Genomic DNA, 26,780 nt, shown 5'->3' with positions numbered 1-26,780 from the left:
ACCCAGTTCTCCTTTGAACCATTCAGATGTTCATTAGCAAACTTCAGACAGGCCTGTACATGTACTTTCTTGAGCAGGGGGACCTTTCAGGGACTGCAGGATTTCACTCCTTCACGGTGTAGTGTGTGACCAATTGTTTTCTTGGTGACTATGGTCCCAGCTGCCTTGAGATCATTGACCAGATTCTCCCGTGTAGTTCTGGGATGATTCCTCACCGTTCTCATGATCATTGAAACGCCACGAGGTGAGAGCTTGCATGGAGCCCCAGACCGAGGGAGATTGACAGTAGTTTTGTGTTTCTTCCATTTGCGAATAATCACACTGTTCGCAAGTATTGTCACCCTCTCACTAAGCTGCTTGGCGATGGTCTTGTAGCCCATTCCAGCCTTGTGTAGGTCTACAATCTTGTCCCCGACATCCTTGGACAGCTCTTTGGTCTTAACCATGGTGGAGAGATTGGAATCTGATTGCTTCTGTGGACAGGTGTCTTTTTATACAGGTAACAAGCTGAGATTAGGAGCACTCCCTTTTAAGAGAGTGCTCCTAATCTCAGCTCGTTACCTGTATAGAAGACACCTGGGAGCCAGAAATCTTGCTGATAGGGGATCAAATACTTACTTCACTCATTAAAATGCAAATCAATTTAGAACTTTTTTTAAAATGCATTTTTCTGGATTTTTATGTTTGTTCTGTCTCTCACTGTTAAACCTACCATTAAAATTTATAGACTGATCATTTCTTTGTCAGTGGGCAAACGTACAAAATCAGCAGGGGTTCAAGTACTTTTTCCCTCACTGTAGAAGCTAAGGATTTGTAGGTTATAGATGACCATACCGTAATAAACTGCAGTAAGATTCAGTAGACACTTCAGTGCTGCTGGGTGTAACATCCTGTTGCATAAATGCTGTGCTGTACAACCACTTGCTCGAAGAACTTGACTTGAACTCTGGGCTTTGAACCTGGGAACACAACCCCAATTTTATACCATTTATACCATATAAAGATCATGACAACCACAAAGGATTAGCTAACTGGTTGATGGGGAAATTGCATATTTCATATTCCTTAGTAGCCTCCCTGGCGGTTTTCCCGAGTGTGGCTCGGGGTTAAAATTCAGTACCATTAGCGGTAACCCCGAGCCACACTCGGGATCGCATTGCAGGATCCTGGGGCGGCGTTACTTACCTTGTCCCCGGGATCCTGCGATGTCACCCGCAGTGTCCGAGGGCTCCGTCCTCCTCCGAAGCCTCTCCGTGCCAGGCTCCGTTCCCTGCGAGCGGCGCGACGCACGGGGGCGGAGCCTGGCGGCAAATTCAAAAAACTGTCAAAATCATAACACATACAGTACTGTAATCATACAGATTACAGTACTGTATGAAATGATTTCACATCCCTTTTGTCCCCAGTGCTCTGGCCCATGCCCTGCATGCAGTTTTACATGATATACACTGTTCTTTCTGCCTGGAAACTGGAGATTGTCCATAGCAACCAAAAAGTGTCCCTTTATGTCAAAAGTGGCTTTAGACCAGCTAGAAAACAGCGATAGTAAATTAGAACACTTGCAGAATTGAGCGATAGTGAATTGTGGGGAAATTTATTTTATTACTATTTTTAAAAATTTTTTTTAATTATTTATTTTTATTTATTATATTATAATTTATGTTTTTGTGTTTCAAACTTTATCATACCCGGAATATCTACTAGACTCTGGTTTGGACAGATTTAAGTGTGTTATTGTTAAGATTTACAGACCTACAATATAAAACGCCAAATTTCCATGCAAAATAATTGTACCGCTTTCAGCACCTAAAATCCGAAATAATCATACCGCCAGGGAGGTTAAGGTTGGCCTCACAAATATCTAATAAAGCCTCTAATATCCTGGTTATTCTGGTTACCTTGTACGACTCCTCTTATTTGAATGTAAACTGCCTATATGGACAAGCCAGCCCCCCCCTCAGGAGTTTACCATTTTCCTTAGAAGGTGGGCTTGACCATTTTCTTACATACACGACGTCCATACACTAGCTAGAACTTTTAGGGTTCGTCTCACACCAGAGCTTGCATCTGAATCTGTTTGGCCATGCTGCATGTGCAGGGGACTCCGTGGCGGAACAGCATCTTTGGTGAAGTATTTTTTTTTTTTTTTTTGTCATTTATTTTCTTTCTTTTATCTGTCATTACTTTTAAGTATTTGTGTGATCTCTCTTTGCACATATCGAACACAACCCCAAAAAAGTGACAAAACACTGGTCAACCAGGTGTAGATGATATTCGCTCGGTTTAGTGTTAGAGCCACCAAGCTGTACGCCATGTCCCCCAAGCCAATGTGATATTTTTAAGTTGAAGAATAAGAGAGATCCTTTTAGCAGTTCAGTTATTATTTACCGTACTCTGTTCTGTTCCTGTAGTCTGCAGTCCTCTTGTATTTTTGTTTTATATTAAATTTACCTTTCACCTCCATTCTTATCTGGCAGGAGTCGAGAATGTCCAACAAGGAGAAGTTACAGTACCTAAAGGACTTTCACAAGGACATCCTTAAACCCTCCCCAGGGAAGAGTCCAGGGACCCGGCCAGAGGATGAGGCTGACGGGAAGCCACCCCAGAGGGAGAAGTGGGCCAGCAAGATCGACTTTGTGCTGTCAGTAGCTGGTGGCTTCATCGGCCTCGGGAACGTCTGGCGATTCCCGTACCTCTGCTACAAGAACGGCGGAGGTGAGCGTGTCTCAAATCTTGTGTGTCTTGCACTCCATCCACCATTATGTAATGATCCTTAAAGAAGAATTCCAGATATGGATATTTTTACAGTTCTGTAACTATGTATCACCATACCTGTGGGATCCCTCTAGAAGCTGTAAATCAATGTACACACCCCTATTCCAGTGATCTCCACTAGATTCCGGGTCCCGTGCTGAGTGGCTGCCCTGCTGGGTGAAGGCGGCATTTGCTTTACGTTTTCTGAATGAATGCAAAATGTTGTCTGATTGCACCAGGGGGAGAGGTGGAGTGGTGACGTCACGCTCCCCACCTCATCCAATTGGAGAATGCTTTGCGTTTTTTGAGAAAATACAAATCATTCTCTGAATGGTGCCCTCGCCCAGCGGCCGACCTCCCGTGTTCACAATGCAGCAGGACAGCCGCTCCGCATGGGACATGGAAACAAGCGGAGTAGTGGTGTCTATACAGTGATTTCCACCTTCTAGAGCAGGGGCCTCCAAACTCCAGCCTGGGGGCTTGATGCAGTCCTTCTCTTGCCCTTATCTGGCCCGGGGGGCACTTTTCCTTCCACTGATGCCAACAATGGGGCAATATTCCTTCTACTGACATCAACAATGAGGCACTATTCCTCAAACTGACACCAACAATGGAGCACTATAAATCGCACTGACCCCAACAATGGGGCACTATTTCTCCCAGCGATAGGGCACTATTAATCCCACTGACACCAGTGATGGGGCGCTATTCTTCCCACTGACACCAGTGATGGGGCGCTATTCTTCCCACTGACACCAGTGATGGGGCGCTATTCTTCCCACTGACACCAGTGATGGGGCGCTATTCTTCCCACTGACACCAGTGATGGGGCGCTATTCTTCCCACTGACACCAGTGATGGGGCGCTATTCTTCCCACTGACACCAGTGATGGGGCGCTATTCTTCCCACTGACACCAGTGATGGGGCGCTATTCTTCCCACTGACACCAGTGATGGGGCGCTATTCTTCCCACTGACACCAGTGATGGGGCGCTATTCTTCCCACTGACACCAGTGATGGGGCGCTATTCTTCCCACTGACACCAGTGATGGGGCGCTATTCTTCCCACTGACACCAGTGATGGGGCGCTATTCTTCCCACTGACACCAGTGATGGGGCGCTATTCTTCCCACTGACACCAGTGATGGGGCGCTATTCTTCCCACTGACACCAGTGATGGGGCGCTATTCTTCCCACTGACACCAGTGATGGGGCGCTATTCTTCCCACTGACACCAGTGATGGGGCGCTATTCTTCCCACTGACACCAGTGATGGGGCGCTATTCTTCCCACTGACACCAGTGATGGGGCGCTATTCTTCCCACTGACACCAGTGATGGGGCGCTATTCTTCCCACTGACACCAGTGATGGGGCGCTATTCTTCCCACTGACACCAGTGATGGGGCGCTATTCTTCCCACTGACACCAGTGATGGGGCGCTATTCTTCCCACTGACACCAGTGATGGGGCGCTATTCTTCCCACTGACACCAGTGATGGGGCGCTATTCTTCCCACTGACACCAGTGATGGGGCGCTATTCTTCCCACTGACACCAGTGATGGGGCGCTATTTTTCCTCCCACTGACACCAACGATGGGGCACTATTTTTCCTCCCACTGACACCAACGATGGGGCACTATTTTTCCTCCCACTGACACCAACGATGGGGCACTATTTTTCCTCCCACTGACACCAACGATGGGGCACTATTTTTCCTCCCACTGACACCAACGATGGGGCACTATTTTTCCTCCCACTGACACCAACGATGGGGCACTATTTTTCCTCCCACTGACACCAACGATGGGGCACTATTTTTCCTCCCACTGACACCAACGATGGGGCACTATTCTTCCTCCCACTGACACCAACGATGCATTGTTTACTCCCACTGATGCCAGGACAATTTCTACTCCCAATGGTCACGCTCCGGTCCCCCTAAAGTCTGGAGGACAGTATACTGGCCCTTTTTGTTTTAGGAACTTTGGAGACCCCTGTTCTAGAGGATCCCACAGGCATGGTATATAGAGATACATTGCTCCAAGCTGGGCCAATGTAACTATGTAAAAGTATATCCATTCCTAGAATTCTCCTGTAAATTCCTTTCTATTTAATTTTGTCCTACAGGTAAGCTTATAATAAGTCTTACCTGTAGGCACGTTTGAACATCTCCACTTGCGCCATTTAGCTGATGATGTCGCTGCACGCTGAGTGTGCCCTGAATGCAGAGAGCGCCCCGTGCACGGTGGTGACTGCTGTGCATGTGCGCTGGTGTGACGACTTTGCGGCCTGGCCATTCAAGTGACCGGAAAACGCAAAGATGGTAGCACTGGCAGCAGTGACCGCTTACCGGCTGGAGGGCTCAGTTTGAAAGGCAAGTATGCCATAATGTGCTAGCATACAGTGCATACTTGCACATTATGGCATAACGCTGCAAAGGGACTGATTAAAAACAAGAAAAAAAAATAGTAGTTTACTACCACTTTAAGGTGGAAGTCCAGGTAGATATAAAAGTTTCCCCTGCGGGACTACATAACTCTCCTAATTCCCCTAACATAAGGTGGAGATGCTCTGTAGTGCAGCAGATAAAAAATCTTCTTCACTCTGTAGAATAAAAAAAAGAAATTCTCTAGACTTTGACTTTTTAAACCATGCCAACATATAAACAATGTTAAAGGACATGCGTGCCGAGGGCTGTAGGACATTCAAAGGGAAACGGCGGCCTTTTTCAGGTGAGCGCAATCAGCTTAATGTTGATAATCTTATCAAGGCATGTTAATGTGTTCAAGACCTGATAATTCTGTATATGCATGATGCTGCGGAGGGGGGGGACTGGGACAGGCACGGCATTACTGGGGGGCGTCAGGAAGGATCACGCATTGGAGGCTCTTATAGTAAAGAATGGAGGTGAATGTGTTAATTGGATTAATTCAGTAATCTCAGCATCTTCTCACGTTGGATGAATGTCCTGTTTTTTTTTCATTTAGATAGGAGCTGCTGTCTGAGCTCTTTGCAGCCAAAATCGCTATAAACATGGAATCAAATAACGCGTTACGTGAGCTGTCATCACCAGTTTGTAGATGCTGGAGATTTTTTTTTTTTTTTTTTTTTTAACAAAGTAGAGAAGGGTTGGAACAGAACTTTCAGCCAAAGATTAATTTAAAAAATGAATAACCTGCTGAAAATGTTGCGTTTTTAAAAAGCAAAAGAGAGAACAGCTTTTTCTGCAATACTTGCTGTCCCCCCTCAGTACTATATTTCTGCCACTAGGTGTCCTCGGTTAAATGATGGCCAGCTTCATTCAACCCACTTTACTCTGAGCTCAGGCTGTCATGGAGCCAGCCTGAGACTGGACAGTGAAAAGAGATGCAGCGTGGTGATGAGGTCATCTCTGTCACTTATTCTCCTTCGATCAGCTTGCTCCTTGTCAACCTATTGGCCCCTTGTGCTGCTGCTTCCTGTCCCCACTCTGAGCCCTGCTATACAGGGATTGCAAAAGACTAATACCAGATCTTTGTCAGGTACTCACGTTGGTTTTATTTGAAAAATAAATTTATGGATTTATGACTACAGAGCTGCCCGAAGTTGTTGGATTGTATTGGTGTCAGTTTTATTCAGTCCATATTAAGAACAAGCCGTCTACTTGGTATACTCTTCGGTGCAAATCTTTATTGGTGACATGTTAGTAAATGCAGTGTGTGTATGTGTACAGCTAATGCAACTTGGACACAACAGCCTTCCTCATAGCATTGGAAGCTATGAGGAAGGGTGTTGTTGGTGAAACGCATTAGCTGTACACACGTGGGGGAGTTGATTTACTAAAACTGGAGAGTGCAAAATCTGGTGCAGCTCTAGAAACCTAGAAGTCTAGAAACCAATCCGCTTCCAGTTGGTGTGTGTGTGTGGTGTGTGTGTTTTTTTTTTTTTTTTTTTTTTTTTTTTTTATCAAAGCTTAATTGAACAAGCTAAAGTTAGAAGCTGATTGGCTACCATGCACAGCTGCACCAGATTCTGCACCCTCCAGATTTAGTAAATCAACCCCAGTGTTTTTTAACGTGTAGCCAATAAAGATTTGTACTGAAGAGTACAGTGGAACCTTGGTTTACGAGTAACGCGGTTAACGAGCGTTTTGAAAGACTAGCAACTTTTAAAAAAAAAATCCTGACTCGGTTTGCGAGTGTCTCGCAAAACGAGCAGGATTCAAGCCAATGGCGTGTGCGGTACCGCATTTGGCCAGAGGTGCGGGGGGCGCCGGTGACACTCCGAGCGGTTTGGAGCCGTTCGGAAATACTCCGTTCCTGAGCGTTTCCGAGTTCAGCCGAGCTGTCCCCCAGTATTTCCGAGGCTCTCCAGCGCCCCCCCCACCTCTGTCCACATGCGGTATTGCATGCAATAGAAGTCAATGCGGAACTAATTATCTTTGTTTCCATTGACTTCTATGGGGAAACTCGCTTTGATATGCGAGTGCTTTGGATTACAAGCATTCTCCTGGAGCGGATTATGTTCGTAATCCAAGGTTCCACTGTATACCGAGCAGCCATCTTGTTCTTCTTCTTATGGCTGAATATATCGGGAACGGAACATCCTAGCCAGAGAATCGGTACAAAGATACTGAATCCTAAATGAAGCAGTTGAGCTGCTAGGGTATTGCTTTCTCATCAGTTTAATTTTAGTTTGAGATGCTTCTAACCTGCATTTATCCTGTCTTAAGCGGTATTTGCATTTCCACAGACCTGCTTAAAGCCTCGTACACACGATCGGATTGTTGGCCAACAGAGCCTCAGACTTTTGTCCAAAAGGGCGTGTGCCTGGATTTTGCCTCGAAGTGTGCCTTTTTTGCTTAAAGCCTCGTACACACGATCGGATTTTTGGCCGGGAATTGTGTGACAGACTGTTGGCCTAAAATCCGACCGTTAGTACGCTCCGTCAGACAATTGTTGTCCAACTTTCCGCCAACAAATGTTGGATGGCAGGCTAGTAAATTTTTGGCGGATGACAGTCTGTTGTCAGATTTTCGTATCGTCTGTACACAAGTCCGTCACACAAAAGTCAAAAGTACAAACACGCATGCTCGGAATCAATGCTCACCAAACGCGACAATAGCAGAAGGTAGAAAGAGAAAATTTATCACCGCTCTAGGAAAGCTGATCGAAAGCAAACATCTCCTCCATGCTGGAAGCAACAGGTGCCGGCAATGCTTGTACACCAAAGTAATTAGAGAGTCCTGGACAGCCGCACTCAAATTTAATATGCTGCATTTATTAAGTAAAAGTCATAAAAGATGCATGCCGCAGCAGAAAATGCATGAAAGCTGACGCGTTTCACACTGTAGTCGGTGCTTAATCATAGCGTCATCATTAGCAGAAGGTGCCCAAAGGGTGGCGCTCAAGAGCTGAAATTCCTCATCGTACGTCACTACGTTAGTGTTTGTTGGCTGACAATTGTGTACCGTTTGTATGCAATACAAGTTCCCGACACATGCCCTTCAGACAAGTCAGATTTTTTGGCCAACAAAGCGTCAGATCGTGTGTATGGAGGCTTTAGACTGCAAAACCTGCTTGAAGCAAAAAAAAAAAGCCTGCTGACAAAGGCCTTTAATTTTAGTTTTTATTGCTGGCTGTGTCCTTGTTGGGGACCATCATCTCCAAAACAAAAAGCGAGGGGAAATTCAAAATTATCGTGTCAGAACAGGAGGTGAGGGGAAATCCTTTAAATGGCTAAACCTGTTTTGGTGGCAACTGTCTAAGAGGGAAAAAATGTCATCTTCCTGTTGTGTCTCTTGGACAGGAAGTGAAGGGAAGTCGCTCGTGCAGGACACAGACAGCCAAAAAACAAAGACCGACTGAGTCCTAAATCGCCTAATGTTTTGCTCATCTGTTGGGAGCATCATTAACAAGATCTCTTATTGCCGTTGTTATCGAGATCTGAGGTTCTCATTCGGAATGGGATGCAGTGTATATCAATTAAAAAAAATTCAGCAGGCCAAGTTGGGCCAACTCCTAAATGGCCAAAGCCTGTGTGCTGAGTCTACCAGTCTGCTCACCTGCTTTGGCCATTATGAACGGGCCCTACTATTCCTGCTGAGTTTTTAACCAGCTTCCGCCCGCCCACAGTACGTTTTTACTGCGGGTGGGCAGCACGGGCAGGCTGGATCGCGTACATGTACGGTATGTTGGCAGCCGATGGGAGCACAGGGCGCCACTCCCACGACCGCTTTGGATATGGCAGATTGCAGCTCCTGGTACCCAGCGGCTTTTTAGCGATCAGGGTGTCCTGTGATTGCTGTGAGATCACATAAACACAGCTGTTATGAATGGGTTTCATTCATAAAAGCTGTGCTTAGTATTCTGGTGCTGTGATTGGCCAACAGCTATCACATGGTACATGGGCTAATCACAGCACCCCGTACCATGTGATAGCTGTGGGCCAATCACAGCACACAATAGTAATCACAGTTGTTATGGATGTAACCCATTCAAAACATTGCTGTTATAGTGACCATCACTGTAACAGCAATCCAAAGTGTAAAAATAAAATCCCCCCCCCCCGAGTAGTGACACTGAACTCCGATGAAAGTATGTGAGAAAAAAAAAAAAAACTAAAAAAAAATTTGTTTTTTATTTACATACTGCCACCAGTCAATGTCCCTGATCACACCAGTCATATGATGATGCTGTACTTACTGTGCTGTGACAGTATGTAAAAAAAAAAAAAAAAAAAAGTTGTTACAAAAAGTTACAACTTCAAAATACTAGACATGCCTCTTACTAAATACCTTGGACTGTGTACTTTCCAAAAAAAGGGGTCATTTGAGGGGTATTTGTACTGTCCTGATGTTTTTGGGCCTCAAGAAATGAGATGGTACATCAGGATTGATACATTTTTACATATATAGTACATACCATAGTTTGTACACTCTCTGTAACTTTGCATAAACCAGACCAATTCTATTAACCACTTCCCGACCGCCGCACGACTATGTACGTCCTAAGTTTGAACGGGGATATCGTTGTTATGGCAGCAGCTAGCTGCCATAACCCCGGTATCCCCGTTTTCGTGCTAGGCCGGCTTTGGGATAAAAGTGGTCCCTGCGGCGGATTCGCCGCGAGATCACTTTTATCGGTGGCGGGAGAGGGGCCCCCCCTTACGCCGCGATCCGGTGCCCTCCGCCGCTTACCGGAGCCGTCGGTAGCGGCGGAGGCGATTGCGTGTAAATATGAGATCTGAGGTCTTTTTGACCCCAAATCTCATATTTAAGAGGTCCTGCCATGCTTTTTTCTATTACAAGGGATGTTTACATTCCTTGTAATAGGAATAAAAGTGACACAATTTTTTTTTTTTTAAACAGTGTAAAAATAAATAAAATATTGTAAAATAAATAATAAAAAAAAAAAAAAAAAATTTTTAAAACCCCCCTGTCCCGACGAGCTCGCGCGCAGAAGCGAACGCATACGTGAGTAGCGCCCGCATATGAAAACGGTGGTCAAACCACACATGTGAGGTATCGCCGCGACCGGTAGAGCGAGAGCAATAATTCTAGCCCTAGATCTCCTCTGTAGCGCAAAATATGCAACCTGTAGAATTTTTTAAACGTCGCCTATGGAGATTTTTGAGGGTAAAAGTTTGACGCCATTCCACGAGCGGGCGCAATTTTCAAGCATGACATGTTGGGTATCAATTTACTTGGCGTAACATTATATTTCACAATATAAAAAAAAATTGGGATAACTTTACTGTTTTATTTTTTTTATTCAAAAAAGTGAATTTTTTCCAAAAAAAGTGCGCTTATAAGACCGCTGCGCAAATACGGTGCAAAAAAAAGTATTGCAATGACCGCCATTGTATTCTCTAGGGTGTTAGAAGAAAAACCATATATAATGTTTGGGGGTTCTAAGTAATTTTCTAGCAGAAAAACCTGTTTTAAACATGTAAACACCTAAAAATCCAAAACGAGGCTGGTCCTTAAGTGGTTAAACACTTTTTGGGATTTTTTTTACACCAAATGCATGCAGCAGAATACAGTACATTTGGCTTACATTTATGAAGAAATTTTGATTTTATTGGATATGTTCTATAACCGAAAGTAAAAAATAGTTTTTTTTTTTTTTTTCTAAATTTTCGGTCTTTTTGTTTATATAGCAAAACATAAAAAAACGGGGTAATTAAATACCACTAAAAGCTCTATTTGTGTGAAAAAAAGATCTAAATTTATTTTAGGTAGAGTGTTGCATGACCGTGCAATGACCAGTTAAAGTAGCGCAGTGCCAAATAGCAAAAAAATGGCCTGGTTGTGACGTGGATAAAACCTTCCAGAGGTCAGGTGGTTATAGTAAACTGCTTCCCATGCCAGAACAATGGACATTAATATGAGATTGCCCTCCTTCCTCTGCAGCCATAACAGCCTCCACTCTTCTGGGAAGGCTTTCCACAAGATTTGGAGTGTGTTTGTAAGAATTTGTGCCCATTTAGCCAAAAGAGCATTTGTAAGGTCAGTAAATTGCTCATGTTTGAAGTGCTTATGATTTCTGGAATTAGCACAAGGGCACCACTCACACCACACAGAAGGTCGAGAAGCTGTTTGGAGTGCTCCATACCCTTTTTAGTAGGGGGTGATGTTGGAACAGTAGATCTGATTGACAGTCAACATTCTAATTCGCCCCAAAGGTATTCAGTAGAGTTGCGGTCAAGTCTCTCTCTGTGCAGGACACCCAAGTTCCTCCACACCAAGCTCCTCACACCATGTCCCCTATATGGAGCTGGCTTGTACGTATCGGCACAGTCATGCTGGAAAAGGAAACTTTCACAAACGGTCCATGCCTGAGCACATTTCAACCCAAAAGTCCAGTTTGGTTGACTAATGCGATTTCACCATTACCATGCTTGAACACTTGAGGATGTGGGCTTGGTTGGATTGGACTTGGTATGCATCTGTGTGATCACTAACTGTGTCTGAGCATGGAACTATCCTAGTTCACTGAGCATCCATTGAGAACGGAAGCAGGGATCATTGTGGTTTGGTTGGCAGGGGTGATGAGAAGTAAGCATGCTCAGGCCTGGCACAATGTAAGCGTAGGACAGCAGGGATCAGTAGGTAGCAGGTACAGTCATGCTCGGATACAGTACAAGGCAACAAGGCTTAATGTGACTATGCCCTCAATGAGATCGGTTGATAAAGGCAGTGGAATAACGTCCTGGATGTCTCCAATTTACAAGCCGACCTCAATGCTCTGTCTAATTGGGCGACTATGTGGCAAATGAGGTTTAATGTTGATAAATGTAAAGTTATGCACTTGGGGACTAAGAATGTGCATGCATCATACATACTAGGGGGAGTACAACTGGGGGGATCCATAGTGGAGAAGGATCTGGGAGTTTTGGTAAATCATAAGCTCAATAATAACATGCAATGCCAAGCTGCGGTTTCCAAAGTGAGCAACGTCCTTTCTTGTATTAAGAGAGGTATGGACCCGAGAGAGATATCATTTTGCCCCTGTACAAATCATTAGTAAGACCTCATCTGGAATATGCAGTTCAGTTTTGGGCACCAGTTCTCAAAGGGGATATCGGGGAACTGGAGAAAGTGCAGAGAAGGGTAATCAAACTGATAAGAGGCATGGAGGAGCTCATCTATGAGGAAAGATTACAGGAACTGAATTTTATTCTCTCTTGAGAAGAGGAGATTAAGGGGGATATGATAACCATGTATAAATATATAAGGGGTCCATATAGTGAACTTGGTGTTGAGTTATTCAATGTACGGTCAACACAGAGGACAAGGTGGCACTCTTTATGCCTAGAGGAAAAGATTTCATCTCCAAATACGGAAAGGTTTCTTCACAGTAAGAGCTGTGAAAATGTGGAATAGACTCTCTCCAGAGATGGTTCTGGCCAACTCCGATTGCTTTAAGAAAAGGCCTGGATTCTTTCCTAAATGCACACAATATAACTAGGTACTAACATTTATAGGTAAAGTTGATCCAGGGAGTATCTGATTGCCTCTCGGGGGTCAGGAAGGAAATTTTTTCCCCTGCTGTAGCCTGCTTTGCTGGGGTTTTTCTTGCCTTCCTCTGGCTAAACTGTGGGTATAGGATTGGGTATATGGGATCGTTTGATATTATTTTATATTTATTTATTTTTATGGTTGGACTTGTGTCTTTTTTTAACCTGACTAACTACGTAACTATGTATCAAGGTCACCCCATTAATAATCTTCTGCTTTTTTCTTACCAGGTGCTTTTCTCATCCCATATTTCATCTTCCTGTTCGGGGGCGGTTTACCTGTGTTCTTCCTGGAGGTAGTTCTGGGGCAGTTCACATCTGAAGGTGGTATCACCTGCTGGGAGAAGATCTGCCCCATCTTTACCGGTAATGACCTCTTCAGCACTGATTCTGCTCTTCATTGTATTCCTCTTTGTATTGAAGGAAACCGTAACCTCCATTTTCTTAAAAAAAATATCTCTCTCGCAAAAGTGAGTACACCCCTCACAGTTGTGTAAATATTTTATTATATCTTTTCATGTGACAACACTGAAATGACACTTTGCTACAATGTAAAGTAGTGAGTGTACAGCTTGTATAGCAGTGTAAATTTGCTGTCCCCTCAAAATAACTCAACACACAGCCATTAATGTCTAAACCGCTGGCAACAAAAGTGAGTACACTCCTAAGTGAAAATGTCCAAATTGGGCCCAATTAGCCATTTTCCCTCTTCCAGTGTCATGTGACTCATTAGTGTTACAAGGTCTCAGGTGTGTTAAATTTGGTGTTATCGCTCTCACTCTCTCTCATACTGGTCACTGGAAGTTCAACATGGCACCTCATGGCAAAGAACACTCTGAGGATCTAAAAAAAACAAAAATGATCGCTCTACATAGAGATGGCCTAGGCTATAAGATGGCCAAGACCATACAGCTGTTTGACAGGACAGGTTCCACTCAGAACAGACCTCGCCATGGTCGACCAAAGAAGTTGAGTGCATGTGCTCAGTCATATCCAGAGGTTGTCTTTGGGAAATATACGTATGAGTGCTGCCAGCATTGCTGCAGAGGTTGAAGGGGTGAGGGTCAGCCTGTCAGTGCTCAGACTATATGCCGCACACTGCATCAAATTGGTCTGCATGGCTGTCGTCTAAAGATGATGCACAAGAGAGCCTGCAAACAGTTTGCTGAAGACAGGCAGACTAAGCACATGAACCATGTCCTGTGGTCTGATGAGACCAAGATAAACTTATTTGGTTCAGATGGTGTCAAGCGTGTGTGGCGGCAACCAGGTGAGGAGTACAATGACAAGTGTGTCTTGCCTACAGTCAAGCATGGTGGTGGGAGAGTCATGGTCTGAGGCTGCATGAGTGCTGCCGGCACTGGGGAGCTACAGATCATTGAGGGAACCATGAATGCCAACATGTACTGTGACATACTGAAGCAGAGCATGATCCCCTCCCTTCGGAGACTGGGCCGCAGGGCAGTATTCCAATATAATGACCCCAAACACACCTCCAAGACGACCACTGCCTTGCTAAAGAAGCTGAGGGTAAAGGTGATGGACTGGCCAAGCATGTTTCCAGACCTAAACCCTATTGAGCATCTGTGGGGCATTCTCAAATGGAAGATGGAGGAGCGCAAGGTCTCTAACATCCACCAGCTCTGTGATGTAATGGAGGAGTGGAAGAGGACTCCGGTGGCAACCTGTGAAGCTCTGGTGAACTCCATGCCCAAGAGGGTTAAGGCAGTGCTGGAAAATAATGGTGGCCACACAAAATATTGACACTTTGGCCACATTTGGAGATTTTCACTTAGGGGTGTACTCACTTTTGTTGCCAGCGGTTTAGACATTATTGGCTGTGTGTTGAGTTATTTTGAGGGGACAGCAAATTTACACTGCTATACAAGCTGTACACTCACTACTTTACATTGTAGCAAAGTGTCATTTCTTCAGTGTTGTCACATGAAAAGATAGAATAAAAAATGTACAAAAACGTGAGGGGTTTATCTCACTTTTGTGAGATATTGTGTTAAATTTATTTTTATATAAAGTGTGTGTCAACTTGATATACAACAATTTTTTATTAATGTTTCATGTTTTAAAATGTTTACTTTTCATTAGGTTTTTATTGAACAAAGCAATATAAAAAGTAATGGATAATTTGTGCAAGTCCAATGATCGAACAATCCATTACTAAAGGTACACATTGTAGATCAGGGTTTCTCAACTGGGTTCCTCAAGAGGTTGCTAGGGGTTCCTTGAGCAATGAGCAATTTATGCCTCTCAGATAAGTTCCCACTGGCACCATTGATATTTTTAGCTATCTTGTAATGCCGCGTACACACGGTCGGACTTTCCGGCATACTTGGTCCGGCGGACCAGAGTGTGCCGGACAATCCGCCCGTGTGTAGGCACCGGCGGACTTTTCCGGCGGACTTTTTCCCAAAAGCCCGCCGGACCTAGATTTGAAGAAAGTTCTAAATCTTTCCGCCGGACTCAGTTTCGGGCGGAAAGTCCGCTCGTGTGTGTGCTGGTCCGACGGAAAGCCCGCTCGTGTGTAGGCTGGTCCGACGGACCAGATACAACACGAGGGCAGGGTATTGCATCTCACGCTCGCTGCAATAGGAAAAACACATTTTCCTATTGCGGCGGGGCATACCAGGCCCTTAGGTCTGGTATGGATTATAAAGGGAAGCCCCTACGCCGAAAAAAACGGCGTGGGGTCCCCCCTAAAATCCATACCAGACCCCGATCCGAGCACGCAGCCTGGCCGGTCAGGAAAGGGGGTGGGGACGAGCGAGCGCCCCCCCCCTCCTGAACCGTACCAGGCCGCATGCCCTCCAACATGGGGGTGGGTGCTTTGGGGGAGGGGGGCGCCCTGCGCCCCCCCCCCCCCAAAGCACCTTGTCCCCATGTTGATGAGGACAAGGGCCTCTTCCCGACAACCCTGGCCGTTGGTTGTCGGGGTCTGCGGGCGGGGGCTTATCGGAATCTGGGAGCCCCCTTTAATAAGGGGGCCCCCAGATCCCGGCCCCCCACCCTATGTAAATGAGTATGGGGTACATGGTACCCCTACCCATTTACCTAGGAAAAAAGTGTAAGTAATAAAACACACTACACAGGTTTTTAAAATATTTTATTAAACAGCTCCGGGGGGGGGGATCTTCCTCCGGCTTCGGGGGTCTTCTTCCGGCTTCGGGGGTCCCTCCGCTTCATCTTCTCCCGGCGTCCGGTTGGTTCTTCTCCGCTCTCTTCTCCCGGTGTTCCTGTTCTTCGGCCGGCTCCTCTGCTGTCTTCAATTAGCTCTCTTGCCAGCAGAGGTCCGGACTTCTGGGCTTCTTCTCTTCTCTTCTCCAGATGTTGACACGACGCTCTCTCCTGCTGGACTGCTCTCCGAGGGCTGCGTTGTGACTTATATAGGCGGAGACCCCGCCCCCTTTTGATGTCACAGTCCCTGGGCATACTGGGACTGTGACGTTTTAGGGGGCGTGGTCACTGGGTGATGTTGACCACGCCCCCTAAAACGTCACAGTCCCAGCATGCCCAGGGACTGTGACATCAAAAGGGGGCGGGGTCTCCACCTATATAAGTCACAACGCAGCCCTCGGAGAGCAGTCCAGCAGGAGAGAGCGTCGTGTCAACATCTGGAGAAGAGAAGAGAAGAAGCCCAGAAGCCCAGAAGTCCGGACCTCTGCTGGCAAGAGAGCTAATTGAAGACAGCAGAGGAGCCGGCCGAAGAACAGGAACACCGGGAGAAGAGAGCGGAGAAGAACCAACCGGACGCCGGGAGAAGATGAAGCGGAGGGACCCCCGAAGCCGGAAGAAGACCCCCGAAGCCGGAGGAAGATTCCCCCCCCCCGGAGCTGTTTAATAAAATATTTTAAAAACCTGTGTAGTGTGTTTTATTACTTACACTTTTTTCCTAGGTAAATGGGTAGGGGTACCATGTACCCCATACTCATTTACATAGGGTGGGGGGCCGGGATCTGGGGGCCCCCTTATTAAAGTGGCCTCCCAGATTCCGATAAGCCCCCGCCCGCAGACCCCGACAACCAACGGCCAGGGTTGTCGGGAAGAGGCCCTTGTCCTCATCAACATGGGGACAAGGTGCTTTGGGGGGGGGGGGGCGCAGGGCGCCCCCCTCCCCCAAAGCACCCACCCCCATGTTGAGGGCATGCGGCCTGGTACGGTTCAGGAGGGGGGGGGGGGCGCTCGCTCGTCCCCACCCCCTTTCCTGACCGGCCAGGCTGCGTGCTCGGATCGGGGTCTGGTATGGATTTTAGGGGGACCCCACGCCGTTTTTTCGGCGTAGCGGGGTTCCCCTTTATAATCCATACCAGACCTAAGGGCCTGGTATGCCCCGCGACGGGGCTAGTAAGGTGTCAATCTCGCCGATAAAAGCGGCAAGATTGACATCCTTTTCTAGTCCCGTCGCACCTGAGTCACGTTCAAAATGAACGGACTTGTCCGTGTGTGGGCAAGTCCGTTCATTCTGAAAGTCCGCCGGAACTCCGGCGAAAGTCCGTCGGAAAGACGGGCGGACTTAGCCCGCCGGAAAGTCCCGGCGTGTGTGGGCAAGTCCGTCCGTTTTAAAGTCCGGCGGACAAAGTCCGTCGGAAAGTGTGCCGGACCAAGTAGGATAGAAAGTCCGCTCGTGTGTACGCGGCATTAGAATACCTGTAGTGAGTGGAGACCAATGACCAAAAACGTCAGGCTAAGCACAGTTCTCCGTTCTTAAGAGATTGAATTGTCTGAACCCCTAGACCGATGATTGGTGTCGGCGTCCCAAGCCAAGGTCGGTGCAGGAGAAGAGTTTTTATAGTTGGTGGTCACAAGCTAAAGTCCATTCCAAGTAGCAATAGAGGTAGCTTGAGGCAAAAACGACATACAGTGGGGGACAAAAAGCAAGATTGACACTGTTTGCACATTAGCGCCTAATCGTACCCTCCAAATTAACCTCCAGTTATGATTAAGTGCTAATGCACGAAACTCTTCAACCTTGCTTTTTGTCCCCCACTGTATATCATTTTTGCCTTATGGATTTTACCATACATGAATAAAGTGGATCAAGTTGGAGCGCGGCCATCCAGGATTTCTTACTTGCCTATTGAATTTAGTTGAACTTGTCTATTTTGCCTTCCTGAAGGGCAGATAAGTTTTCAAAAAACATTGTCTGTCTATTTTTTTTAACTCTGTAAAGGGTATTGAGGTTTTTTTCCTGCTTTCACAATGGTTCTTTTGACATCTGTGAAAATGTGAGCTACCAACTTAGATTGGTCCCTGTTGTTGTATTTGGAAAATTTTTCCAAGAGGAGAGCTTCTCCTAATACTCGTGTTTTCAAACTGTAATTTCTATATGTATTCCGTATTTTTATATGTACACAGGGGAGTTGGGAGGGGAGCCTTATTTGCTCATTCATATATGCCGGTTCTACATCCTATTTTGTAGTTCTGCCCAATGGATGTGCCTTGGGTATCCTGCAACTCTGCCAGATGAGAACTGCCTGAATTATAGAGACTCTCTACAGTCTATAACAGCCATTCTCAACCAGGGTTCTGTGAAAACCCCCAGGGTTCCTTGAGCTGTGGCTAACTGACCTCCCATTTGATGGTTTCGTTATAGATCCAGGTCCATTACCTCGTGGCAGATCCAGTAGCATAGCATCAATCCAATGATCTTTAACGCTGTCAGTAACGGTGGCATTCTAACCACCTCTGTAAGGGCACTGTCATACTGCCAGCGCCCAGTCGGCGGAAAAGCGCCGATATTTTTAGCGGCGCTTTACCATTGTTTTAATGGCGCTATTCGGCCGCTAGCGGACGAAAAAGGGTTAAAAACGCCCGCAAAATGCCGCTGCAGCGGCGCTTTGCTGGCGGTTCTGCGGCACTGCCCATTGATTTCAATGGGCAGTAGCGCTGCGAAAAAGCTGCTTGCAGGACTTTTTGTGACGCCTTGCCAACACAGCACACACTGGGTTTGCAGCTGAGGCTTTTTACAGGCGCTATTTTTAGCGCTAAAGCGCCTGAAAAACGCCCCCAGTGTGAAAGGGGCCTAAGGGGGGCATTCTTCCCACTGACCACCGATGTATGGAACATTTTCCTGAATACTCCTGATGGACTAATCGCAAGGGTTCCTTGAGGCGTGAAAATCACTGGAAGGGTTCCTCTAAGGTAAAAAGCTGCAGAAAGACTGGTCTGTAATAGCTGAAAACACCCACAATGCTCCTGATAGACGGTCACCATGTGGTCCAGGCCGCATAGGCTATATGACAAATAAAGGAGCTAGGGAACAGAATTTTTTTAAAGCATGACAAGAAAGCTGTGTTCATTTAAAAAAAAAAAAAAACAAACACTATTTTAGTCTACTAAAATATGACTAAAACTAAACTGACATTTTAGAAAAGACTATGGCTAAAACTTAATAGAAATTTTACGTCAAAATTACCCTGCAAGAAAGATCATCTTCTTTACTGAAAATAATAGTAAAGTGACATAGCAATGCGGCTCTGTTGATTTCCTGTAAAGTGTGAAATTTGCCCAATTGCCGTCCACAATACGTTATACGTTGTGGCTTTGGAGGGATTTACTGAGGTTATGGCTGAAGCGATCGGCCATAACGCTGGTATTTTTTTTTTTATTTTATTTTTCAGCTGGTGATTGGCTTTCTAATGAAAGTGGCCCAAGCAGCTTATTAGCTGCTGGATCGCTTTCAGAAGCAGAACCCGCCCCTCCTGCTGCTCGCTAGTGTTTCTCGGGCATACTGCTTTTACTGGTGAGCCTGGGAAACGATCCAACAGGTCGCGTAGCTGGCCATAGAGGTGAACAGAGACCTGATCGCCTCTATGATCTTGGAGGACCAGAGCGATATCACCTCCAGTCTAGGGCGGATGTAAACAATTATTATATATATATATATATATATATATATATATATATATATATATATATATATATATATATATATATATATATATATATATATATATATATATATATATATATGTATATATATATATATATATATATATATATATATATATATATATATATATATATGTATATGTATGTATGTATGTATGTTTAAAATTACTTTGTATATATAATAACATTAAGTAGAGTACAAATGTATACTCTATTTACACCTCACGCTCTGTGCTGACAGGTCCCCGGGCTTCCCTTTGCACATTCCACTGTTAACTCCTAGTGTGCTGGAAGGTGCAAACAAGAATACTAAGGAACTGTCAGCACCAGTGGCGGCCCGTGCATTGTGGGGGGGTTAGTGAAGTGATGGCTGCGTTTTGACAGGCACAAGTGGCTGCATTTGATGGGAGAGGTTCAGTATTTTTCAGTTTGTTTGCGCTCCTCCAAAAATTTTGAGCACCAGCTGCCACTGGTCAGCACAGAGACAGTACAGGGAACTTCACAGGGTTGTTTGTTAGCTGTGGATTGTAATCCCTCATGACCTCCCAGCAGCCGTGTGTGTGTGTGAATCTCTGTACCTTGTAGTGCACCAGATTAGTACACTTTTTAAGGGAGTGAGGTTATTTTTAATTCAAAGCGGAGTTCCAGTCAATTTTTTGTTTATTAAAAGTCAGCAGCTACAAAAAAAGTGCATCTTCTGACTTTTTTAAATAAAAAGACACTAACCTGTCCCACAATCCAGCGACATGGCCACCCAAACCCTCCCTTCTCTCCCCTGCCTGTCCACAGCGCTGGCAATACTACTGTGGGCACCCAGCTGTGACAGCTTGCAGCTTCACAGCCGGGTGCGCATGTCTCACTGCGCTGTCCTGCATAGCCGGGCAATCTTTTGGGAACTGTGATGTATCCCAGAAGATTGCAGCGTGATAGGGTCGTCTAGGTGGCCCACGCAGAAGTGGGAGCTCGTCGGTAATTGTGATATCGAATCGTTGACCAGATGATCGTAATCGAATTGTGAGACCAGTGAAGATGTGCACCCCACTATATATATAATATTCTCTCCGTTTGGGGTTCTAAGTAATTTTTTTTTTTTTTTTTTTTTTTTTTTTTTTAGCAAAAAATACAGATTTTTACTGGTAAACAAAAAGTGCCCAGAAAGGCCTGGTCTTCAAGTGGTTGACAGGTTCAAACTAAAGGGCTCTTCTGCTTTAGGTTTAACAGGTCTGCTCTGAGAACACCATTTCATGTCCTGCCCAAATCCTTGAGGTCAGAATTTTGGAACTTTTTCCATCTGTATTTTCCAGATGGTGCCAGTTATAAAAACCTAATCAAGGGCAAGAAAAGTGTGTCAGGCAGACAGATGGAGAGCACACGATGGCTTGTCACCACTTCAGTGCGGGTGAGGACAGCGCCGTAGAGGGCAGCGGGACTCGGGGGTCGCACAGAGAGCAACGGACAGAAGTCCAGTTGCCTGGAGCAATCTATCGGTCATCATCTTTTTAGCCATCCGACAGTTCTGAGCTGGTTGGGGGGGGGGGGACAGATGTTAGTTCATTTCACACATCATCAGTGCAAGTTATAATTTTCGCCCGTGGATATTTTATAGAGTTATGTAGAGGAATAAAAGTTACTAGGAAAGTCACAGATCTCTGAACACAGCAGTTCCCGGGAATGCACTCCTCAGCTCCAGTCTGGTTGCACTGAGTTCAGATCTTAATGGAAGGGCGGACTTTAGCTTTGCTCACTTGCCAAAGCCCATGTTGGACTAGTTTTAAAACGGCAGCCAGCGCTCCTGTTATGTTCTATATTCGGCGCTCCCAGACTGGAGCCAGAGAGTGATTTTTAGGAAAGATTATTTGAAAGCACAAGATGTTGTTGCTAATCTCTGCTGAAATGTATCATCGGCCTGTTTTTCTGGCCTTCATAGTATGAGCTACTGACCTGAAACAAACATGCAACAACTAAAGTCATAGTGAAAAACAAACTCCTGATCTGCATGCTGATTCCAGGTCAGTGACTCAAAGAGCTGAAGCCAGTGGATCAGCATGGCAGCCAGGCAGCTAGCATTTTCAGGAGCAATCTCCATGAATACATTTCTGACATGTCACAATAGGCAGCAAGAGTATCGCCTTTTTATCATTTAAAAAGTCACCCTTGAGCTCCGGTCCAGGGACTTTGCCTAGGCTCATATTTCATCAGCGTGTTGCAGGCCAGAGGAAGCATTTCCTCAGTCTCCTCTCCCCAAGTGTGCAGACTGCAACATTATATCTTTGTACCAAGTCATAAGGTGAGGGGCTGCAGCAGAGGCCGATATGTGTTAGACATTTTATGTCAGGATCTACATCTTTGTGGAAAAGAGCAAAACTGCGCTATTAAGAACAAATTAAATACCAAGCTGCAACTTAAGATGATGTACAACACCAGTGAAACATATAAAAAAAAGGGGAAGCTGCGCTGAAAATTAATTGCAAATGACCTATAAAAAGAACACACTGAATGTGTGTCACAAACAGTGACAGATGTGGAAAATATATGTATATAGTGTGAAAAAAAATAGTCCGCTTTTCATCAAACTTCAAACCTTGTCGATAACAAGTAATATACAAATTTTAAACGTGAACCATGTAAAAATTGAAACAAATGTCACAAATGTTTTAAAAAAGCAGTCTATAACGTGAATAGTAAAAACGATGAAACATAGCAACACCCAGTGACAAATCTTCAGGGAACAGAGACTGTGAATCCACCACCACACAGAATAAAGGCTTACCAGCTATACAAGCTAGATTAGCTTGTCACCCAACTTGGGTACTACAATCTCCCAGTGTTGATAGGGGCCTGTAGATGGAGCGTTCCTCGAATCCCAGCCGGAGAGGATACCGGCTCACATGTATCGGTGCTAGCTAACACTTGCCACTGAGGGGCTTGCTGTTAAACCCAGGATGGGAGCACTGTCTCAATGGAGATGTGTGGCCTGCGAAGAAAAAACAAAAACTCGCCATTGGTAAAACCAGAGGGTTTATTAAAGTTAAAAAAAGATTGGTCAGCACATAGGACTCAAATGTATGATAGAGAAAGCCGTCCAGCAATTAAACACGGATAAAAAATGCACATGCCCGTGCAAAGCGGGACGTGACAGAGGCGCAGTGACGTCAGTACGTCGCTCACCCTACGCGTTTTGTTACCACAAAGGCCGTCTTTACGGGGCACCGTGATGACGTCCTTTGTAGTGACGAAATGCGTAGGGTGAGCAACATGCTGACCTCACCGCGCCTGTCTTGTCCCACTTTGCACAGGCATGTTTTTTTTTTTTTTTTTGTATAATCTGTGTTTAATTGCCAGCCGGCTTTCTTTTCATATGATTGAGTCCTATGTGCTGACCAATCTTTTAACTTTAATAAACCCTCTGGTTTTACCGATGGCAAGGTTTTTTTTTTGTTGTTGTTTTTTTCTTCCCAGGCTGCACATCTCCATTGAGACCGTGTTCCCATCCTGGGTTTGACAGCAAGCCCCTCAGTGGCGAGTGTTGGCTAGCACTGATACATGTGAGCCGGTATCATCTCCAGCTGGGATTCAAGGAACGCTCCATCTACAGGCCCCTATCAACACTGGGAGATCGTAGTACCCAAGTTGGGTGACAAGCTAATCTAGCTTGTATAGCTGGTAAGCCTTTATTCTGTGTGGTGGTGGATTCACAGTCTCTACATCTTTGTGCCATCTCTGAGTCAGCATCTCAGTCCAGCAAGTAGACGGTGACCATAGATAATACCTGAACAAAGATGGTGCTGTCCTTTTGAAGAGAAAAGAAGGCATTGCCAGGGGGAATACTGTGGGCTGACACATTTTTTTTTTTTTTTTTTTTTTTTTTTTTTTTAAGTAGAACTAAAAGCAAAGCCTTTTTAATGTTGGATAAATGAGGAAGGGTTATAACCCCTGTCAGTTTTTTTTTTTTTTTTTTGCTATCTGTGTCCCCATTGGGGAGATTCCTTTTCACTTCCTGTCCCATAGCCAAAATTGGAAGTGGGAGTAAATTCCTCCAAAGTGAGAGAATCCCTGTTTGTCACCAGAACAAGTGTCCCTTTTGGAGCATTTCCCCTTTATCCCTGTTCTGGTGAACAAAATTTGGGATTTTCTTTCACTTCCATTCTCGGAGATGTGATAATAACAGTCACCAGGGCAAATAGAGAAGGTGAAACCAGAGCTTTCCCTGCGTTGCCAAAACATAGTCACTGGCTAAGCTTAGCAGACAGGTGGCACGTTCCTTTCTTTCCTTTCAATCCTTCCATCCTTTTTCTCTTTGCTTTCCTTTCCTTTTTCCTTTTTGTTTTCCTTTTTCACTCCTCTTGTTTTTCCTTTCCTTTTCCTTTTCCTTTCCTTTTCCTTTCCTTTCCCCTTTCCTTTCCCCTTTCCTTTCCCCTTTCCTTTCCCCTTTCTTTTCCCCTTTCCTTTCCCCTTTCCTTTCCTTTCTTTTCCCTTTCCTTTCCTTTCTTTTCCCTTTCCTTTCCTTTCTTTTCCCTTTCCTTTCCTTTCTTTTCCCTTTCCTTTCCTTTCTTTTCCCTTTCCTTTCCTTTCTTTTCCCTTTCCTTTCTTTTCCCTTTCCTTTTTTTCCCTTTCCTTTTTTTCCCTTTCCTTTTTTTTCCCTTTCCTTTTTTTCCCTTTCCTTCTCTTTTTTTTTTCCTTCCCTTCTCTTTTCCCCTTCCTTATCCAGGAAATTATTTCCTTATTCCATCTTTTTGTTTGTGGTGTTTTTTTTTTTTTTTTTTTTTCCTTCCTTTCCTTCATCCCTTTTCTTCCCTTCCTTCCTTGATTCTCAAAATCTTATTGCCTCTTTTATTATGTTTTTCTGTATTACCAAATCAGGCTCTACACAGGAGTTTAGGTCTAATTTATCACCTCCGGTAATGTTACAGTAATGTTATTTATACAGGACTGTTGGGTGAGGCGTTATGTAACCGGCCAGAACATGCACCCCTGTAGTACAGAAAAACCGGTGTAATATTACATCGTCTTCTCCCATGCCAGCACAACCATTACTCGGAGGGGATCGGGTGTCCACAGCTGCTCCATACACTTGGCGTTGAACTAAGAAGGAACAAGAGCGCTGGCACAGTGAGAAGCACATCAGCTCTCACGTATCGCTGCATGATTACAAAGGCCAGCTGTACACAGCCCAGTATATGCCAGGCACGCGATCGATTCAAACAAAGCACATACTAGTCGCGCCCTGTAGTAATCTGAGTCTTAAGACATTTGCCCATCTACAGACACTTTATGGTAGACGTTAGCCCTAACGAAGTCTCATTTAGTTTGCAAAAGCACGGTTGGAATTTTGGAAATTGGAATTTGCTTTATTATGAATGGAAGGCTTTTTGATTCCTTTGGTCCCTTCTCACCATAACCTGAATGGTTATACTGTCTTGCTGGGTCCCAAGACCTACTCCATAGAGTAGAGGAAGCCACCTGGACCTGGGGAGGGTACCCAGCTACCTCACATAAAATAAATGGCTAAGCCAACCAGATGGGATGATTGGGGCAGGGCCCATTAGGATTTGTGAAGACAAGGAAAGTGGAATCTCCAATTGCAGGTGTTGTACGGGTTATTTTTTTTGCTCAACTGCAAACAAGTACTTCAAACCATCCAGATGGGCCCCTTTTGAGGGTCTTGGAGTGGGTATCCTGAGAAAGCCACTTGGACCCAGGGAAGGTCCCCTACTACCTGAGACTGCTTTTCACATATAAAAAATGGCTAATCCAACCAGATGGGATGATTAAGTCAGGGCTCATTAGGATTAGTTAAGCCATAGGGGAAGTGGGATCTCCAGTTGCAAGAGTTGGACGGGTACTTCAAACCATCCTGATGGCTCCATTTTAGGACCTAGTATTGTCTCTTGCGAGCAACCTCCAACATCCTGTGGGGAGATGGGAATATTCTCCACAAAGATGGAGTGGGATGAGATGGTGGTCCTCAAAGATGAGTAAAGGATTAAAAACAGACCATTTGAGTTATTCTCTGTCAAAAAGGAAATCTGAGGAGAGGCAGGAGAGCTCTTATGGAAATATGAGGAGAGGCAGGAGAGCTCTTATGGTGTAGTAAGTTGACAGTACTTTTAGTGCATTGCGGTTTTCTGGAAAACCAGATAAATATGAACTTTGTGAAGTGGATAATTTCCATCACAGATGCACCATTTCCTAAGGGGGATATGGTCCATTTCTACCTATGCCTGTTGTTTTTCATAATTTAGTGAGACACGTTCCTGGGAGTTGTGGCCTCTGTTGTCCTTTGTGGGTCCTAGGTTTGGTTGCCGGCTTTCAGGGGCCGGATCCACACATATTTGGAAAGTACATTTAACAATATTTTTTTTTCATATTTGGCTAGTCTGTTCTTGTATTGCTCTACAATCCCCAACCAGTTCTCCCGAAGAAGTGGACCTCTTTATGCCTAGTCCTAGGCATATTTTCCTGAAATACCTCAATGTGGAAAATACCTCATTGTGGCCACTAGATGGCGCCAACAATCAGTGGAAAGAAGCATATTAGACACATTACAGGGATTATTTGATGGCTGTGCAAATAAATACTGACACATCCACACATTATTATTTTTTTTAAATATAAAAAGGCCCTTTAGTATTATGTTCAGAAGAGTTAGATCAGTGGTATCCAACTGTGGCCTGGGGCTAAATGCAACCCTTTTCTTGCTTTTATCTGACCCTTAGGACACTATTTCATCCACTGATACCAACAGTAGAGCATAATTCCTCCCACTGACACCAACAATGGGCCTCAATTTCTCCCAATGGCAACAACAATTGGGCCCAATGACGTCAATGATGGGCCACATTTCCTCCCAATGACACCAACAATGGTGTAAAATTCTTCCCAATGACACCAACAATTGGGCCCAAGAACACCAATGATGGGGCATAATTCCTACCAATGATGGGGCACAGTTCCTACCAATAACACCAAAAATGGCATTATTTTTTTTCCTACTGACGTTGGGACTTTTTCCAACCCAATGGCCACAGTCTGACACCCCCCCCATAAATTCTGAAGGACAGTAAACTGGCCTCTTGTTTAGAAAGTTTGGAGACCCTTATGTTTGATAACTAATGTGCCCA

At 45.0% G+C, this 26,780-nt stretch overlaps 1 protein-coding gene across 1 annotated transcript in view; it reads left to right on the top strand.

Moving 5' to 3' along the window:
• Nucleotides 1-26,780, top strand: part of SLC6A6 (solute carrier family 6 member 6) — a gene marked incomplete in the record, with an annotated part of 65,333 nt that overhangs the window by 17,113 nt on the left and 21,440 nt on the right. Inside the window, 2 exon segments of the mRNA XM_073591771.1 lie at nt 2,478-2,715; nt 12,988-13,122. Coding sequence (XP_073447872.1) covers nt 2,478-2,715; nt 12,988-13,122 — 373 coding nt within the window.

This window comes from Aquarana catesbeiana, linkage group LG07 (assembly GCF_042186555.1).
Source record: "Aquarana catesbeiana isolate 2022-GZ linkage group LG07, ASM4218655v1, whole genome shotgun sequence".
Classification (NCBI taxonomy): Eukaryota; Metazoa; Chordata; class Amphibia; order Anura; family Ranidae; genus Aquarana; species Aquarana catesbeiana.
The sequence above is the reverse complement of the archived record's forward strand: the minus strand, read 5'-3'. Positions and strand labels throughout refer to the sequence as shown.